Raw genomic sequence first — 19,230 nt, 5'->3', positions numbered from 1 at the left:
CCGTGAAGAGACAGGTATAACTCGGGCCCATGCAGGTGCCCGGAGCTGCTCCTCTTACCCGAAGAAAATGAGAGGAGTTAAAAAAGAAGTTGTTGAGGGTGAGGATGAGGTTGACCAAGTGGAGGAGGGTGGTGGTGGGAGGGGAATGTTCAGCTCTTTGCTCCAGGAAGAAGAGGACAGCCCGAAGAACCTCCCGGTGGGGAATGGATGTGTAAAGGAATTACACGTTCATGGTAAAGAGAACGCAGCTGGAACCGGCAAACTGATGTTTTTAAACCTGCGTAAGATGTCAGAGTATTTCTGGATGTACGTGGGCAGGGCTTGGACCAGGGGACAGAAGATTGAGTCAAGGTCGGAAGAGATGAGTTCTGTGGGGCAGGAACAGGCTGAAACAATGGGTCTGCCAGGACACTCTCATTTGTGGATTTTTAGGGGGCGTAGGAGCAACCTGTGGGGAGCTGTGGCCTTTCAGCTTGGAAACAGAGGGGGAAGATCACCGGATAGACCAAGATCAGTTACTGTAGTAGATACAATGGCCCGGTGCGGTCATGGTCCAGGAGAAGTTGGAGGAAGTATCTGAGAGCTGGCGCTCAGCCTCTGCAAGGTAGACTTCAGCTCACCAGACCACAGCAGCAGCACCTTATCGGCAGGCTTAATAACAAAGTCAGGGTGAGATATGAGTGCGTGGAGGGCAGTCAGTTGGGCAGGACGTAGGTTGGGTTTGGTGCGGGGAACAGAGAAATTGAGGTGATATCACATCGACAGTTCTCAATGAACAGATTGAGTGCACCTGCATCCCCACCTTAACAATTCTGCACTGAGGGGTGCCATTAACTGTATATTTTTCCATTATAGTTGATTTCCCAAAGTGGAGCATCTCACATTTAATGGATTAAAATCCACTTGCCGTTTCTGCAACTGATCTGTATCCTTTTATGACGTCTACACTCATCACGATTCTACCAATCATTCTATTGTCTGCAAACTTGCTAACCCATCCATCTATATTTTCACCTCAGTCATTTTGTATAGACCACAAACGGCAGAGGTCCCAGCACAGATCCCTGCGGAACACCAATCCTCCTGGATCTACAGCCTGAAAAGCACCTTTCCACCACTTGCCTCTGTCTTCTCTGGGCAAGCCAGTTGTGAATCCAAGCATCCAAGCCACCATGGACTCGGTGCATCTTAATTTTCTGGATGATCCGACCATGAGGCACCTTGTTGAAAGTATTGCTGAAATCCATGAAAACAATATCCACTGCTCTACCTTCATTGATCACATTCGTCACCTCCTCAAAAAATTCAGTCAAGTTAGTAAGACGTGACCTGCCCTGCACAAAGCCATGCTGACTGTCCCTAATTAGGCCATGCTGTTCCAAATACAGATAAATACAATCCCTAAGAATTCTCTCCAATAGCTTCCCAATGAACGATGAGAAACTCGCTAGTCGAGTTTCCTGGATTGACCCTATTTCCCTTCTTGAACAGAAGAAGAACATTTAGCAACTTGCTAATCCTCCAGTACCCCTCCAGTGGCTACCAAGGATACAAAGATCTTGCTGAATGCCCCGACAATCTCCTCTCTCACCTCGCTCAAAAACCTTGAGTAGATACCACTGGGTCCTGAGGACTTATCCACCTTAATGCTCTTTCTTGATTTCAAAATGCTGTTATCATATTCGCATGCTCCACACAAATCCCACTATCCTCCATACCCTTCGCCTGAGTGAATAGTGATGCACAGTACTCATTTAGGATCTTGCCCACATCCTCTGCTTCCAAACACAAGTTCCCTCCTTTATCCTGAATGGTCGTACCTTCTTGCTATTTATCCCCTTGTTTTAGATGTATGCACAGAATGCCTTGGGATTTCCTTCAACCCTCCTTGCCAAGGTCATTTCATAGCCTTTCTTTTTCTGCTTTCTTTATGTCGGCCCTGTTCGATTTTAGCTTCATAAACCTGACATATTTTTGTTTTTCCCTTTTGACGAACTTCACAACCTCCCCAATGATCCAAGGGTCTTTTACCTTGCCATCCTTGTCCTTCCTCCTTCCTGATCCTAAACTCATAAGCAGGCCTTTAAACAATTCCCATATGGCAAATGTGACAGCTCCTCCCAATTAACACACCCCAGCTCCTACCTAAAATTGATATAATTTACTCTTCCCCCAAGGTCCTGACTTCTCCTTCTTCATAGCAATCTTAAAATTGAAGGAGTTGTGATCACTATTTCCAAAATGCTTTCCCACCCTTCTCACCAGTTACCTGACCAGGACAAAGTCCAGTATGGCCCATCTTCTATCCACACACTGTGTCAAGAAACTCTCTTGGATAGTCTTAACAAATTCAGCCTCATTTAAACTCTTGTTGTAAGGGAGTCCCAGTCAATACCGGGGAGGTTAAATTCACTGACTGTGACAACTCTGAGTTATTGCATCGTTTCAAAAGCTGCCTACATATTTGTTCCTCAGTGTGTCAGTGGCAACAGGGGAGCAGGCTATTAGTTTAATCTGATCAGAGTGATTGTGTCTATCTTATTTTTCAATGCTACCTCTGTTGCCTCAGTGGGCAAGCCCTCCAGAATGTCCTTTCGAGGTGCAGATGTAACATTTCCCACAGGTTAGGAGTGCACCTCCTTCTTTTATCTTCCCCTCTATCTTGTCTGAAGCAATGAAACCCTGGAACATTGAGCAGCCAGTCCTGTCTCTGTCTCAACCAAGCCTCTGTAATGGCCTCAACATCAGAGTCCCATGTACTGATCCAGGCTCTAAGCTCATCTGCCTTACCTATAATACTCCTTGCACTGAAATAAACATATTTCAGCTTGTTCGTGCCATCATGTTCATGTACCTGTCTCTGACTGCCATTCTTTTCTGATTTATTGGTCCTAGCATGTACCTGCCATCAATTCATCTACTTGCTGACCTGCTGCTCTGGTTCCCAGCTGCCTGCCAGTCTTTAAATCCTCCCAAGTAGCACTAGCAAACCTCCCTGTGAGGGTATTTGTTCCCGTTCAGTTTAGGTGCAACCCATCCCTCTTAGACAGGTCACCCCTTGCCCAAGAAGCGGTCGCAATTATCCATGAACCTGAAAGCCTGCCCCCAGTACCAGCTCCTTAACCAATGCATTCATCTCTCACCTATCTTTCTCTGACTTAACTCACTAACATGTGGCACTCGTGGCAACCCATAAATTATTGCCCTCTAGGTCCTGCCTTTCAGCCTCTTTGCTAACTCCTTGTACACAGTCCGGAGGATCACATCCCTCTTTCTACCTACGTCATTGGTACCAATGTGCAGAATGGCCTCTGGCTGCTCACCCTCCCCGTTAAGAATTTGTTGCAACCACTCAGAGATTTCCTTGACCTTGGCACCAGGGAGGCAACACACAGCCCTGGTATCTCAAATGTGGCGACAGAAACTATGCCCCCAACGAATGAGTCTCCAACCACGATCACTCACTTGGATTTACCTGACCCTGTCCCACAGCAGGGCGGTTTGTACAACGGACCTGGCTACTGCTGATTATATAACCGTTCCAGTTTGGTTTTAGATCAGTGTTAACCTTGATGAAGTGGATAGCCAAGCACCTCAGTGGTCTACAGTACAGGAGAAATAAATTCTGAAGCTCACGGATTCTGTGACAGTCAAAGACAAGCACTGAATTGTTCTAACCTCATTTCCAACACCTGGCCCATAGCCTTGCATGGCTTGGATAACACTTGCACATTTTAAAAAAATGTAAGGATGATGGTAAGGACATGGAATTTTGTGATATGGTCATATTCTCTCTTGTTGGAGCTGATTGCTGCTTAGCACTTGTATGGTGCAAATGTTACTTATCCTTTGTCAGGCCAAGCCTGATAATTGTCCAAGTCTCACTGTATTTTCTCATCGTTGACTTCACTGTTGGAAAAGTCATGAATTCTGCTGGACACCTGGACAATATTCAATGAACATTCATGTCTCCACTTTGGTTCAAGTGAAGACATGACTTCAACCAGTGCAGGTATCCAGTGAATGCCACTGACTCAACTTCCTATAACTCTGCTGAACACCACATTCAATCAGAAGTTGCCTTGGTGGAAATGACAGATTGCAGTTTCCTTCCTTTTCAAGCTCAGGATCTCTGATCATATTTGTGGTAAATCCTGAATGAGGTTGCGAGAAGTGTGGCATGACGAAAAGTGAACTGAGCCTCAGTGTGCAACTGTTTGACAGCACTGTCATCCAGATGTTGCATTCCTTTGCTGATGATTGAGAATACATTGAGGTCATAATTGGTCAGGACAATTTATCTGCCGATTGCGTGATAGGTCATCTTTCTCTGAAATGTGAGTGTTGCAAGTGTTTAAAAATGTACTGGAAAACATTTACTGTTGGTGTGGTGACGTTGGGGCACATTGTTCCAATACAGTTTGTGGGATGCTGCCAGGTGCCATGGCATTTACAGTATCCAGAACATTCAGTCTTGTCATTGCGTGAAATAATTTGAATTGCGTGTAAGTTGAGATCTGTGATGCCTCCTCAGGATGAGCGCAAGAAGATCATCCAGACTGATGCTATGAATGGTTTCATCTTCTCCTTCACCTTTTGCTCATAACATCTTGTAGTAACTCCATGTAGCCTGATGAGAAACTAAAGCTCATCTTGATTCATTTGCATTCGAAGGTGCCTATTTTTCCCAAACAAAAGGACCCATCACTGAGCGGGAAGTATGGAGAATGTTATAGACATCAGTGGTGAGATAATGCTGGATCTTGACCAGCAAAACCATTGTTGTGTTGTTGAAATGCAAACAAAAATCTATATGATGTAAACTTTATTCTCAGCTAATCCCTTTCTCAAATGACAGATTGTGATGTTGGTAACTGGAAAGCCTCCATTGTTGGAGGACGAGAAGCCGTATCCAATTGAAGCAGCACGGGCTTTTGCGATGACTGTGGAAACCACTGCTTATGCCTTGCTTCAAGCGTTGTCAAGGAATGATTTTGACTATGCAACACCGATTGCGAGGTGGCTAACGATGCAACAGAACTATGGTGGTGGATTTCACTCGACGCAGGTAAATGCTTGAGATCACAACAACAGGCATTCAGATATTTCCATTGATCATGTTACTAACTGGTGGTTGTTGCTGTTTGCAATCAAACTGGACACTGCATTTTCATCTGCAGGTTTGGTGCATTGGCACAAATTCCAGTTCTTGAATGGTGTTAATCCTTGGTTAAATTCTTACATGCACTTTGCCTGTGCATCAGTTTTCCTTTAGGCATTGTCCTTGAAAACTATCTCTTTCTGCAAACCTTCACTTACTTGTCATAGGATCATTGAGGGACAGCATAATAGAGTGCCGTGGCAATGGAACAGACCCTTCAGCAAATTGTATGTGCCTTCACAAGATGCAAGTCCCTTACTATTCTAATCACATTTCCCAGCACTCGACCCAGAGCCTTGTATGCCTTGGTATCGCAAATGACCAATCAAAAACTTGTTAAGTGTTATCATGGTTTCTGCCTCTACCACCCACACAGTCGGTGCGTTCCACATTCTCACCACAGTTTGGGTGCAAAAACAAGTCAGTTTCCTCGAGAGATAGTAGGAACTTGCCAATTCTGGAGAATCTGAGAGAACAAGGAGTAGAACTGGATGAACACAGCGGGCCAAGCAGCATCAGAGAAGCAAGAAAGCTGACGTTTCGGGTCGACACCCTTCTTCAAATATGGTTGGGGGAGAAGGGGATTCTGAAAAAAATAGGGAGAAGTGGGGAGGCAGATAGAAGATTGGTAAAGGAGAAGTTAGATGAACTGTCCTGTGCTGTCCACTCACTGTCCCCTGCTCCAGAATCATAGAATAAGAGAATACTTCAGAATTAGACCATCAGGCCATGAGACATAGGAGTGGAGGTAAGGCCATTCGGCCCATCAAGTCCACTCCGCCATTTAAATCATGGCTGATGGGCATTTCAACACCACTTCCCTGCACTCTCCGCGTAGCCCTTGATTCCTTTTGAGATCAAGAATTTGTCGATCTCTGCCTTGAAGGCGTCCAACATCCCGGCCTCCACTGCACTCTGCGGCAATGAATTCCACAAGCCCACCACTTTCTGCCTGAAGAAATGTCGTCTGATTTCAGTTTTAAATTGACCCCCTCGAATTTTAAGTCTGTGCCCACGGGTCCTCGTCTCCCCTCCTAACGGAAACAACCTCCTAGCGTCCACCTCTTCTAAACCATACATTATCTTGGAAGTTTTTATTAGTTCTCCCCTCAACCTTCAAAACTGTAGTGAGTACAATCCCAGGATCCTTAGCCATTCATCACAGGTTAAGCCTCCCATTCCAGGGATCATCCGTGTGAATTGGACAAGCACTTCATTCCATTGTGTCTGTAACCACTGAAGCCACACTAAGTTCACATTCGGCTCATGTTTTAGCAATAGGCCCGTTGCCTTGAATGTTATTTCATTTTAAGTGCTGTACCAACCCTTTTTCTTTAATGGGAAAAGATTATCCACCACCTCAACTAAAGTCCCAGACAATGAATTCCAAACACCCAGCACCTTCTGGGTGTCTTTTCTTTCCTGAAATTCCTTCTGAGCCTTTTAGCTTAAATGTATGTATCTCTTCCCCCTGGCCCCCCGACCTCCCACCCCATGAATGGTCGTTCTGCTTCCCTCGCCTAGACCCATCAGAATGCAGACCATTTTTTCAGGACCTTCTTCAACCTTCTCTCTTCGGAAGAAAACAAGCCAACCTTATCCAGATAAAACAGTGATGCTGCCTGGCCTGCAGTGTTCCTCCAGCTCCACGCTGTGTTATCTCAGACTCCAGCATTGACAGTTCTTGTTATCTCAAACTTATCCAGACTCTCCATCGAGTTAAAATGCTTCACCCCCTCAGAACATCCTGATGAATGTCCTCCACACATGCTCAAATGCAATCACCTCTTTTCGATAATGAAGAGACCATTAGAACATAGAACATTACAGCGCAGTACAGGCCGTTCGCCCCTCGATGTTGTGCCGACCCGTCATACTGATCTGAAGCCCATCTGACCTACACTATTCCATGTACGTCCATATGCTTATCCAATGACGACTTAAATGTACCGAAAGTTGGCGAATCTACTACCGTTGCAGGCAAAGCGTTCCATTCCCTGAGTACTCTCTGAGTAAAGTAACCACCTCTGACATCTGTCCTATGTCTTTCACCCCTCAATTTAAAGCTATTCTTTCACCCTTCAATTTAAAGCGAGAGCAGAACTGCACTCAGTCCTTCAGCTGGGGCCTAACCAAACTCCTGCACAGCTCTTCAGCCATTTGCTTTCCTAACTGTCCCTTTAAGCTGCCATGCCATGTTCAGCAATCTGTGCACAAGCACCCCAAGATAACACCATTGCTCTGACCTTCCTGGTGTCCTGGCATCCATTGAAAGATTCCTTGCCATGTTAGTTCTTCCAAATTGCATTACCATACACTTATCAGTGTTAACACTCCATCTACCACTGACCTGCCCATTTGACCAATGTATAACTTTGGATTGAACTTGCTGTATTTTCCTGGACCCCACGAGCTTTTACCTTCTTTGCCAGGCTCCCATGTGAGACCCTGTCCAAGTCTTTGCTGAAATCTGTTTTCACTGCATCAATTCCCATCTACACACTCCGTCACCTCTTTGAAAGGATCATCTAGGTTTGTGAGGCATGACCTCCCTCTGACAAAGCTATGCTGACCGTTGCTGATCAAACCCCGCTTCTTTCCAAGGAAATTAAGCCTGCCGTTCAGAATATTCTCCAATATTTTCCTATCTACTGATGTGATACTCTCCAGACTGTAATACTCTGCTTTATGTTTGTCATGCATTTTGATAAGCGGAACTATGTTACTTGTTCTCCAGGTAATTCTTCTGATTTTAAATTCACCGGATCACCTTACATGTCCCCAGTCTCTGTTAATTCTGCTCAGGAATTGTGTGCCGAAATGCTCCTTCTCACATGTAAAAGGTGATGTGAATTTCTTGTTTAACACCTGACAATTGCTGTCCAGTTCAAACCATACATTTGCCTCTTCATCCCTCATGAGACCTGGTTTTCCCTGGATTTTCTCTTTCGCTCTGAGACACTTGTAGAAGATTTTGAGATTCTCCCTGATCCTAATCCTGGTCACCAGCGTTCTGTTGCCCTCTATTTGTTCTCTTAATTGCTATGACAAGATCCCCCTGCACACCATACATCATCATCATGGTGGTTTCTCGCGGATGACAGTCTCCCACTCTCAGGCTGAATCTCCGGGTGGCTGTCCAGACCGATGCAGCTACCGTAGGCTCTGTTGCACTTGGGGCAGAAGGCGGTCTTGGGAAGGAGTGAGGGGGTTGTTGATGTAGCTGCATGGCTTCCGCTGCTTCCAAATCAAGCCTCGAGGTGTTGATGCCTTCCCAGGTGCTCCTCAGGCGTCGGACCGTCTTCGGCCGGTGATTCTCGGTGTCTGCAGGAATGTTGCACTTCACCGTTGAGGCCTTGAGTTTATCACCGAGTGCTTCCTCTGCACATCTGGGTCTCGCCTGCTGTTTTGAAGCTGGGATTAGAACATGCGGGGAGTCTCGTGTCAGTCATACAGATGAAGTGTCCAGCCCATTGTGGCTGATCGAGGATGGTCAGTGCCTCAGTGCTGGGGATGTTGGCCTGGTTGACATTAGTGTGTCTACAGGGACTCTGTTGATTTATTCCGTTGATAACTGTTATACACCTCCCTTTTCCTTCTTATCTGATCCAAGAACAAAGAAAATTACAGCCCAGGAACAGGCCCTTCGACCCTCGAATCCTACGCCAATTGTGATCCTCTGTCTAAACCTGTCGTCTATTTTGTCAGGGTCTTTGCTCCCTGCCCATCCATGTACCTGTCCAGGTACATCTCAAAAGACCCTATCGTGTCTGCGTCTTCAAGCTCTGCTGGCAACGCATTCCAGGCACCCACCACCCTCTTCCTCAGGAACTTCCCTTGCATATCTCCTTGAAACTTTCCTCCTCTCGGTTTGAACTCATGACCCCTTGTAATTGAGTCAATAACTCTGGGGGAAAAAGCTTCTTGCTATCCACCTTGTCTGTATCCCTCATGATTTTGTAGCCCTCAATCAGGTTCCCCCCTCAATCTCCGTCTTTCTCATGAAAATAATCCGAATCTACTCAACCTCTCTTCATAGCTAGCACCCTCCATACCAGGCAACATCCTGGTTAACCTCCTCTGCACCCTCTCCAAAGCATCCACATTCTTTTGGTAATGAGGTGGCCAGAACTGTACGGAGTACTCCAAGTGTGGCCGAACCAAAGTCTTATACAACTGCAAAATGACCTGCCAACACTTGTACTCGATACCCCGTCCGATGAAGGAAAGCACACCATATGCCTTCTTAACCACTCTGTTGACCTGCATTGCCAACTTCATGGAACAATGGACCTGAACACCCAGATCTCCCTGAACATAAATTTTCAGGGAGAGGGGGAAGGCAGATTGAAGATGGACAGAGGGGAAGATAGGTGCAGAGGAGACAGACGAGCAATAAGGAAGGAGAGGGTCAAATATGAAGGAAGGCTAGCTAGTCATATTAGAAATCACAGTGAAAGCTTCTTTCAATACATAAGAAACAAACATGAGGCAAAAGTAGACACTGGGCCGCTCCAAATTGATGCTGGAAGGCTAGTGATGGGAGATAAGGAAGTAGCTGAAGGACTTAATAAGTACTTTGTGTCAGTCTTCACAGTGGAAGACATGAGTAGTATGCCAACAATTAGGGAGAGTCAGGGGGCAAAGTTGAGCATGGTAGGCATTACAAAAGAGCAAGTGCTGGAAAAGCTAAAAAGTCTAAAAATTGCTAAATCTCCTGGCCCCGATGGGCTACATTGTAGAGTTCTGAGGAAGGTGGCTGAGGAAATAGCAGAGGCTTTGGATGTGATCTTTCAAAAGTCCCAGATGATTAGAAAATTGCTGTTGTAACCCCCTTGTTTAAGAAAGGATCAAGGCAAAAGATGGAAAATTACAGGCCAATTAACTTGACCTCGGTAGTTGATAAAATTCTTGAATCATTGTCAAGGATGAGATTTTGAAATTCCTGGAAGTGCAGGGTCAGATTAGAACAAGTCAGCATGGATTTTGTAAGGGGAGGTCGTGCCTGCCAAACCTGTTAGAATTCTTTGAAGAGGTAACAAGTATGTTAGACCGGGGAAACCCAGTAAATGTTGTCTATCTAGACTTCCAAAAGGCCTTTCATAAGTGTCTCACAGGAGGCTGCTGAGCAAGGTGAGGGCCCATGGTGTTTGAGATGAGCTACTGGCTTGGATTGAGGATTGGCTGTCTGATAGAAGGCAGAGAGTTGGGATAAAAGGCTGTTTTTCGGAATGGCAACCAGTGACGATTGGTGTCGCAGGTTTCGGTGTCGGGGCCGCAGCTGTTCACCTTACGTATTGATGATCTGGATGAAGGGACTGGGGTCATTCTGGCGAAGTTTTCCGATGATACGAAGATAGGTGGACAGGCAGGTAGTACTGAGGAGGTGGAGGGGCGGCAGAAAGAGTTAGACAGTTTAGGAGAGTGGTCCAGGAAATGACTGATGAAATTCAATGTGAGTAAATGTGGGGTTTTGCACTTTGGTAAGAAGAATACAGGCATGGACTATTTTCTAAATGGTGAGAAAATTCGTAAAGCTCAAGTACAAAGGAATCTAGAAGTGTTGGTCCAGGATTCTCTAAAGGTTAACTTGCAGGTAAAGTCCGTAATTAAGAAAGTGAATGTAATGTTGTCCTTTATCGCAAGAGGGTTGGAATATAAAAGCAGCGATGTGCTTCTGAGGCTTTATAAAGCTCTAGTTAAGCTCCATTTAGAATACCGTGTCCAATTTTGAGCCCCACAGCTCAGAAAGGACATACTAGCCCTGGAGCGTGTCCAGCGGAGATTCACACGGAATATCCCTGAAGTGGTAGGTTTGACATACGATGAACGGCTAAGGATCCTGGGATTGTACTCATCAGAGTTTCGAAGGGTGAGGGGAGATCTAATAGAAACTTACAACATAATGTCTGCCTTGGAAGGGGTGGACGCTAGGAAGTTGTTTCCGTGAGGCCGGGAGACGAGGACCCATGGGCACAGCCTTAAAATTAGAGGGGGTAAATTTCAAATGGAAATGAGATGACATTTGTAAAGCCAGAGAGTGGCGGGCTTGTGGAAATCATTGCCACGGAGTGCAGTCGGGGCCAGGACGTTGGATGCCTTCAAGGCAGAGATTGACAAATTCTTGATCTCACGAGGAATCAAGGGCAACGGGGAGAGTTCAGGGAAGTGGAGTTGAAATGCCCCTGAGCCATGATTTAAATGGTGGAGTGGACTTGATGGGCCGAATGGCCCTACTTCCACTCCGATGTCTTCTGGTCTTAAGTAAAGGGGCGGACATGAAGCCAGTAGAGGTGAGTGTGGGTGTGGAGGTAGGGAGGGGATAGGTCAGTCTGGGGAGGACGGACAGGTCAAGGGGGCGGGAAGAGGTCAGTCGGTAGGGAATGGGGGTTTGGCTTGAGCTGGGAGGAAGGGAATCGGTAAGAGGAAGAACAGATTAGGGGACGAGCTGGGCTGGTTTTGGGATGCAGTGGTGGAAGGGGAGATTTTGGAGCTTGTGAAATCCACGTTGATACCATTGGTCTGCAGAGCTCCCAAGGCTCAGTTAAGGAAGGACAATAAACACTGGTCAGTCAGTCATACATCCAGCAAAAAAAGTTTATTTTTTTCAAAAAATAGGATGCATCTGTTAATCAAGTGGCAAAGCATTATCGAGTTTTGAGAAGATTTGTAGCTCAGGGTTGAGGTTCTGGATGTAAGATTGCTCACTGAGCTGGAAGGTTAGTTTGCAGACGTTTCGGCACCATTCCAGGTAAAATCATCAGTGAGCATCCGGAGTTAGGTCCCGCCTTCTCTTTAAGTGTTCCGGTTTCCTTGGGTTGGTGATGTCATTTCCGGTTCCTTTTCTCAGAGGATGGGAGATGGATTTGGCGCCAACGTGTTCTCCCGAGTGTAGTCTGTGTGTGGCATGAACTGCCAGAGGAGTGACAGAGGCTGTTATACTCACAGTATTTAGAAGTCACCTGCAGGGACACATGAATAGGAAGGGGCTGGAGGGATATGGGCTACAGGCTGGCAAACAGAACTAGTCAGTTACGGTATCTGGTCGGCCTGGAGGAGTTGGACTGAAGAGTCTGTTTCCCTGCTGTACAACTCGACGACTCTGTCTCTCTCTCTCCCATTTTCTCCAAACCCACCCCCCGCCACACACACACAATCTCTGTCTCTCCATCTCTCTGTGTGTGCCTCACTCTATGTCTCTGTCTCTCTCTGTCGTCTTGTCTCTGCCACCTCGCTGTGCACTTCTGTCTCTCTCCTCTCTCCGCTTTCACTCTGTCTCTTTGGTCTCTGTGTGCGCCCCTCCCTATCTCTCGTCTTGTATCTGGCTCCGTCTGTGTGTGCTCCTGCCGTTCTCTCTCCCCTGTCTCCTTGTCTCTCTGTCTCTCCCTGTGAACCTCTCTCTGTCCCCTCTCCCCCGCCCCTCTGTCTCTCTCTTCCTCTCTATCCGAGCCTCTCCACCCGCTCAGCAGGGAGCGTTGTGAGTTTTTTGAACGAAGTTTAAAAATCTCTATTTAAACCCAACCCATCCGCAATCAGACTGCATTTCTAATCCCCTCTCTCTCTCTCACTCACACACACACACACACACACACACAGAGAGTCTGTCTCTTTCTCCCTCTCAGTCAATCCCCTTCCTCTCCTGTTCCGACTCATGCCTTCCCCCCCCCCTCCCTCGGCGACGAGTCTGCTGTCTGGATCCCTTTTCCCGGGAGGGTTCTGAGGACCCAGCTGTTCGGCAACGGGGATCATCGCACCACGCTCCCGTACCCCTACAACCTCCTGTTCTCCAGCGGCCTCCAGCATGACCACCGGGCTGGGAGCAGGCATCCGGGCTGCTGGAGCGCTCGCTGCTCAGTGGCTCGGCCCTGTGCCGGGAGCGGGGATCCGAGGGGGGAGAAGGCCTCTTCGCCCGGCGCCTGGGCACAGCTGCCTGGCACTGAGCCCGCGCTCCCCGAGCACCCGGCCGCAGGTCCGCGACGCCTTCCGTAGCTGAGCAGCCGACAACTATCTCCCACTGCAAGGTAAGCTGGGGGTGGTGGTTTGGGGTGAAGGGAGGATTGGGGACATGAGCACGGTCCCTGTTTCACATCCTGCGCCGCTCCTATCCCAAAGCGAGGGGTTGGGAATGGATGTTTTGGGGGTGAGAATTCCCCTCCCCGGGTGAGGGGAAGGCTGGGGACATTGGGAGGGTGTCTATTATCCAGCCTTGCGCGGGTTTCCGTAGCCGACCAGCCTGCAGCTCTCGTACTACATGGTAAAGGGAAGGAGGCGGATGGGATGGGGTCGGGGTTGGAGGATTGCCGTCCTGGAAGTGATTGGACATGGGGAGAGTCACTATTGTACAGCCCAGTGACTGAGTGGCCTACAGCTACTGCAAAAGTGTCGGATTAGGAGAGGGGTGTTGTAGGGAGGTTTGGGGTCACGGGCAGCGCCGCTTTCTGCAGCCGAACAGCCATCGCCACAAGATTGGATGGGAGGGGGTGTTTTTGGAGCGAAGGGATGCCACCTCCCCCTGCCGCTGTGGGAAGTAGGATCTTTATCGCACAGCCCTCCGTAGTCGAATAGCACCCCGGCGACAAGGTGAGAAGACAGGAGGGGCTCCCGGGGATGAGGGAAGGACACAACCACTGTCAGTATAAGGTTAGGGGGTGATCATACCCCTTCCTGGGGCTGAGGGGAGCTCCTGATGCCCTGCGCCAAGCGAACAGCCAAGATGGAGCCGCAGCTCTCCGACCTCAAGGGGACCCTGTCTCAGAGGCTGGAGCATTTCTAGCTGGAGCTCTGAGGGAAAGGGTCATCGCACCCAAAACGCTACCTCGGGACTTTTTCTTCACAGATGCTGAGCATTTCCAGCAACTTGTGTTTGCATTTCTACCCGGAGGTGGGTTTGTGGAGAGACACCATGGGACGGGAATGGGTGTGGGGTTTGATGGGGCAGTCACAGACACTGTCGAGAGATAGAGAGGCAACCCCTGCGTCAGGGTTTGGAAAATCTCCGGCATTTCTTCATTTCTCTCTCAGCCGAAGGCGCTGCGTGCTTTGGTTTCCTTTCCTCTTGTACTCTCTCCCCCTGTGAATAAAGCCAGAGTGAGTTTGTGGGCGGAGAGAGAGAGAGAAGGGACAGAAAGATGGAAATAAGGGAACATGACAAGGGAGTGAAATTAGAGCCAGCAGAGGTGAGAGAGGGGGAGAGAATCAGAGGGAGGGAGGAAGAGCAAGAAAACACAAACAAAGGAGAATGGGGGGGAACAAGGTGTTGATGTGGATGAACACAGCAGGACAAGCAGCATCAGAGGCTCAGGGAAGCTGATGTCAGAGATGATGGGAACTGCAGATGCTGGAGAATCCAAGATAATAAAATGTGAGGCTGGATGAACACAGCAGACCAAGCAGCATCTCAGGAGCACAAAAGCTGACGTTTCGGGCCTAGACCCTTCATCAGAGAGGGGGACGGGGTGAGGGTTCTGGAATAAATAGGGAGAGAGGGGGAGGCGGACCGAAGATGGAGAGAAAAGAAGATAGGTGGAGAGAGTATAGGTTGGGAGGTAGGGAGGGGATAGGTCAGTCCCGGGAAGACGGACAGGTCAAGGAGGTGGGATAAGGTTAGTAGATAGATGGGGGTGCGGCTTGGGGTGGGAGGAAGGGATGGGTGAGAGGAAGAACAGGTTAGGGAGGCAGAGACAGGTTGGACTGGTTTTGGGATGCAGTGGGTGGAGGGGAAGAGCTGGGCTGGTTGTGTGGTGCAGTGGGGGGAGGGGAAGAACTGGGCTGGTTTAGGGATGCGGTGGGGGAAGGGGAGATTTTGAAACTGGTGAAGTCCACATTGATACCATTAGGCTGCAGGGTTCCCAGGCGGAATATGAGTTGCTGTTCCTGCAACCTTCGGGTGGCTGGTATCATTGTGGCACTGCAGGAGGCCCATGATGGACATGTCATCTAAAGAATGGGAGGGGGAGTGGAAATGGTTTGCGACTGGGAGGTGCAGTTGTTTGTTGCGAACTGAGCGGAGGTGTTCTGCAAAGTGGTCCCCAAGCCTCCGCTTGGTTTCCCCAATGTAGAGGAAGCCACACCGGGTACAGTGGATGCAGTATACCACATTGGCAGATGTGCAGGTGGACCTCTGCTTAATGTGGAATGTCATCTTGGGGCCTGGGATAGGGGTGAGGGAGGTGGTGTGGGGGCAAGTGTAGCATTTCCTGCGGTTGCAGGGGAAGGTGCCGGGTGTGGTGGGGTTGGAGGGCAGTGTGGAGCGAACAAGGGAGTCATGGAGAGAATGGTCTCTCCGGAAGGCAGACAGGGGTGGGGATGGAAGAATGTCTTGGGTGGCGGGGTCGGATTGTAGATGGCGGAAGTGTTGGAGGATGATGCGTTGTATCCGGAGGTTGGTGGGGTGGTGTGTGAGAACGAGGGGTATTCATCTTTGGGCGGTTGTGGCGGGGGCGGGGTGTGAGGGATGTGTTGCGGGAAATACGGGAGACGCGGTCACGGGCGTTCTCGATCACTGTGGGGGGAAAGTTGCGCTCCTTGAAGAACTTGGACATCTGGGATGTGCGGGAGTGGAATGTCTTATTGTGGGAGCAGATGCGGCGGAGGCGGAGGAATTGGGAATATGGGATGGAATTTTTGCAGGAGGGTGGGTGGGAGGAGGTGTATTCTAGGTAGCTGTGGGAGTCGGTGGGCTTGAAATGGACATCAGTTACAAGCTATCAGAGATAATGGGAACTGCAGATGCTGGAGATTCCAAGATAATAAAATGTGAGGCTGGATGAACACAGCAGGCCAAGCAGCATCTCAGGAGCACAAAAGGTTTCCAACCTGTCTCTGCCTCCCTCACCGGTTCTTCCTCTCACCCATCCCTTCCTCCCACCCCAAGCCGCACCCCCAGCTACCTACTAACCTCATCCCACCTCCTTGACCTGTCCGTCTTCCCTGGACTGACCTATCCCCTCCCTACCTCCCCACCTACACCCTCTCCACCTATCTTCTTTACTCTCCATCTTCGGTCCGCCTCCCCCTCTCTCCCTATTTATTCCAGTTCCCTCCCCCCATCCCCCTCTCTGATGAAGGGTCTAGGCCCGAAACGTCAGCTTTTGTGCTCCTGAGATGCTGCTTGGCCTGCTGTGTTCATCCAGCCTCACATTTTATTATCAGTTACAAGCTGGTTGCCTGAGATGGAGACTGAGAGGTCCAGGAAGGTGAGGGATGTGCTGGAGATGGCCCAGGTGAACTGAAGGTTGGGGTGGAAGGTGTTGGTGAAGTGGATGAACTGTTCGAGCTCCTCTGGGGAGCAAGAGGCGGCGCCGATACAGTCATCAGTGTACCGGAGGAAGAGGTGGGGTTTGGGTCCTGTGTAGGTGCGGAAGAGGGACTGTTCCACGTAACCTACAAAGAGGCAGGCATAGCTGGGGCCCATGCGGGTGCCCATGGCCACCCCCTTAGTCTGTAGGAAGTGGGAGGAGTCAAAAGAGAAGTTGTTGAGGGTGAGGACGAGTTCGGCTAGGCCGATGAGGGTGTCGGGGGAGGGGGACTGGTCGGGCCTGCGGGACAGGAAGAAGCGGAGGGCCTGGAGGCCATCTGCATGCAGAATGCAGGTGTATAGGGACTGGACGTCCATGGTGAAGATGAGGTGTTGGGGGCCAGGGAATTTGACATCCTGGAGGAGGTGGAGGGCGTGGGTGGTGTCACGGACGTAGGTAGGGAGTTCCTGGACTAAAGGGGAGAAAATGGAGTCCAGATAGGTGGAGATGAGTTCGGTGGGGCAGGAACAGGCTGAGACGATGGGTCGACCAGGGCAGGCAGGTTTGTGGATTTTGGGAAGGAGATAGAAACGGGCCATGCGGGGTTGGGGAACAATGAGGTTGGAGGCTGTGGGTGGGAGGTCCCCAGAGGTGATGAGGTCATGAATGGTGTTGGAGATGATGGTTTGGTGCTCGGGTGTGGGGTCATGAGCGAGGGGGCAGTAGGAGGTGGTGTCGGAGCGTTGGCGTCCGGCCTCGTCGATGTAGAGGTCAGTGCGCCATACTACCACTACGCCACCGTTGTCTGCGGGTTTGATGGTGAGGTTGGGGTTGGAGCGGAGGGCTGCCCGTTCTTCAGGGGAGATGTTGGAGTGGGTGAGAGGGGTGAAGAGATTGAGGCGGTTAATGTCTCGACGGCAGTTGGAGATGAAGAGGTCGAGGGAGGTTAGGAGGCCTGGGGGTGGTGTCCAGGAGGAGGACTTGTGTTGGAAGAGGGTGAAGGGGTCAGTGGAGGGAGTTTTAGGCTCCCGGTTGAAGAAGTAGGCGTGGATGCGAAGATGGCGGAAAAACTGCTCTATGTCCAATCGTGACTGGTATTGGTTGATTTGTGGTTGTAGGGGGACAAAGGTGAGCCCCCTACTGAGGACTGACCGTTCGTCCTCAGTCAGTGGGAGGTCTGGGGAGACGGTGAACATGTGGCAGGGCTCAGTGTGGCTGTCTCCTCTGGGGTTGCTGGCTGTGGAGGCTGTGGGCGGAGCGATGAGGTCGTCGGCCGTGGGCGGGGTTCCGTCGGCAGTTGGAGTATCGGGGGAGGCGGCAGCAGCTGCGGTGAGGGTGGTGTGTGAGGTGTTGTATCTGTGGAAGTGGAGGTGGTGAGTGCAGCAGCGGTTCCGGAAGTGGTGTGGCCGGCGGAGGCGGATGTGACGTCATCGGTGGGGTCTCCGGCCGTGTCTTCATGGTCAATGGCGGCGGGGCAGGTACAGACTCGGGATTTGGGAGGCGCAGGAATCCTCTTGTGGGTGGCAGGGGCCCGTGAGTTGGTTGTACTTACGATTTTTGGTGTCCAGTAAAGCTGAGTGGAACTGGGTGTTCAGTCTGTGGAACCTGCGGCGGATAAAAAACAGCAGGGGTCCTTTGCAGGTCTGGGAGAGGGAGGCTCTGAGCTGGGGCAGGCTGGATTGCAGTGTGTGGAGGTGCCGGCGCATGGCTGCGAGTGTCTGTTTCAGGAGTCGCAGGGAGAAACGCTTCTGAAGGGTCTGAATATTCTGGGTGTCGAGGTGATGTCAGCCTGTCTGCTGTGTTCATTTCCCTTCCTCCTTACGCCCCCACCTCGTCCTGCTCCTTCCCCCCCCGCCTCGTCCTGCTCCCTTCCCCCCCCCCGTCCTGCTCCCTTCCCCCCCCCCTCGTCCTGCTCCCTTCCCCCCCCCTCGTCCTGCTCCCTTCCCCCCCCCTCGTCCTGCTCCCTTCTCCCCCCCTCGTCCTGCTCCCTTCTCCCCCCCTCGTCCTGCTCCCTTCTCCCCCCCTCGTCCTGCTCCCTTCTCCCCCCCTCGTCCTGCTCCCTTCTCCCCCCCTCGTCCTGCTCCCTTCTCCCCCCCTCGTGCGGCTCCCTTCTCCCCCCCTCGTCCGGCTCCCTTCTCCCCCCCCTCGTCCGGCTCCCTTCTCCCCCCCTCGTGCGGCTCCCTTCTCCCCCCCTCGTGCGGCTCCCTTCTCCCCCCATCGTGCGGCGCCCTTCTCCCCCCCTCGTGCGGCGCCCTTCTCCCCCCCTCGTGCGGCGCCCTTCTCCCCCCCTCGTGCGGCGCCCTTCTCCCCGCCTCGTGCGGCGCCCTTCTCCCCCCCTGTATTGATCTCATCTTTGACTCAATACAAAAAACCAAAAAAATGAAACCCAATGAGATGAATTTTGGATCAGTAATTATACATGGCATAATTGGACAAAAAATGCACTGTTGTTAAAATAATTAGCAATTCAACCAGAAAGGCCACTAATGTGAATCATTTGAAATTACTTAATTGTATAGTTTTAGTATTTGACCACAAGATGGAGAATTCTGTTCAGGTGATGTTGTAGCTAGAAGATAGAAAGATGATAGAAATGTTTGGAGAGATATCGGCCAAGCACAGGCAGGTGGAACTAGTTGAGTTTGGGATTGTGATCAGCATAGACTGGTTGGACCAAAGGATCTTTTTTCATGCTGTATGACTCTATGAAACTCAAGCTTAATTGTTCGAAACTCACATTCAGACATATCTAACCTTTATCATAATCTTACAGAAAGATAGCGACTTTATCCCTCAGAATTGCAGACTCTTTAATTTTACATCCTCAAAGAC

The 19,230-nt window shown here is 50.0% G+C and overlaps 1 protein-coding gene across 9 annotated transcripts in view; it reads left to right on the top strand.

Moving 5' to 3' along the window:
* The window catches only part of LOC132209000 (utrophin-like), a 123,894-nt gene that overhangs the window by 36,394 nt on the left and 68,270 nt on the right, over positions 1-19,230 (top strand). For 2 of the 9 annotated variants that reach the window (XM_059644229.1, XM_059644227.1), the window contains exon 1: positions 17,588-17,876. The exons of 1 other annotated variant lie outside the window; for it this stretch is intronic. Coding sequence is in view for 2 of the 8 variants with exons in the window: in XM_059644234.1 (XP_059500217.1) it covers positions 17,855-17,876 (22 nt within the window). In the remaining 6 variants the exon portion in view is untranslated. Of the gene's footprint in view, positions 1-17,578; positions 17,877-19,230 lie in introns of those variants that run through there. 6 more of the 9 variants (XM_059644232.1, XM_059644228.1, XM_059644230.1 and 3 more) reach the window with 6 other exon arrangements.

The sequence above is a fragment of the Stegostoma tigrinum genome, unplaced genomic scaffold, assembly GCF_030684315.1.
Source record: "Stegostoma tigrinum isolate sSteTig4 unplaced genomic scaffold, sSteTig4.hap1 scaffold_61, whole genome shotgun sequence".
Lineage (NCBI taxonomy): Eukaryota > Metazoa > Chordata > Chondrichthyes > Orectolobiformes > Stegostomatidae > Stegostoma > Stegostoma tigrinum.
Note: the sequence above shows the minus strand (reverse complement) of the source record. Positions and strands in the feature narration are given on the sequence as shown.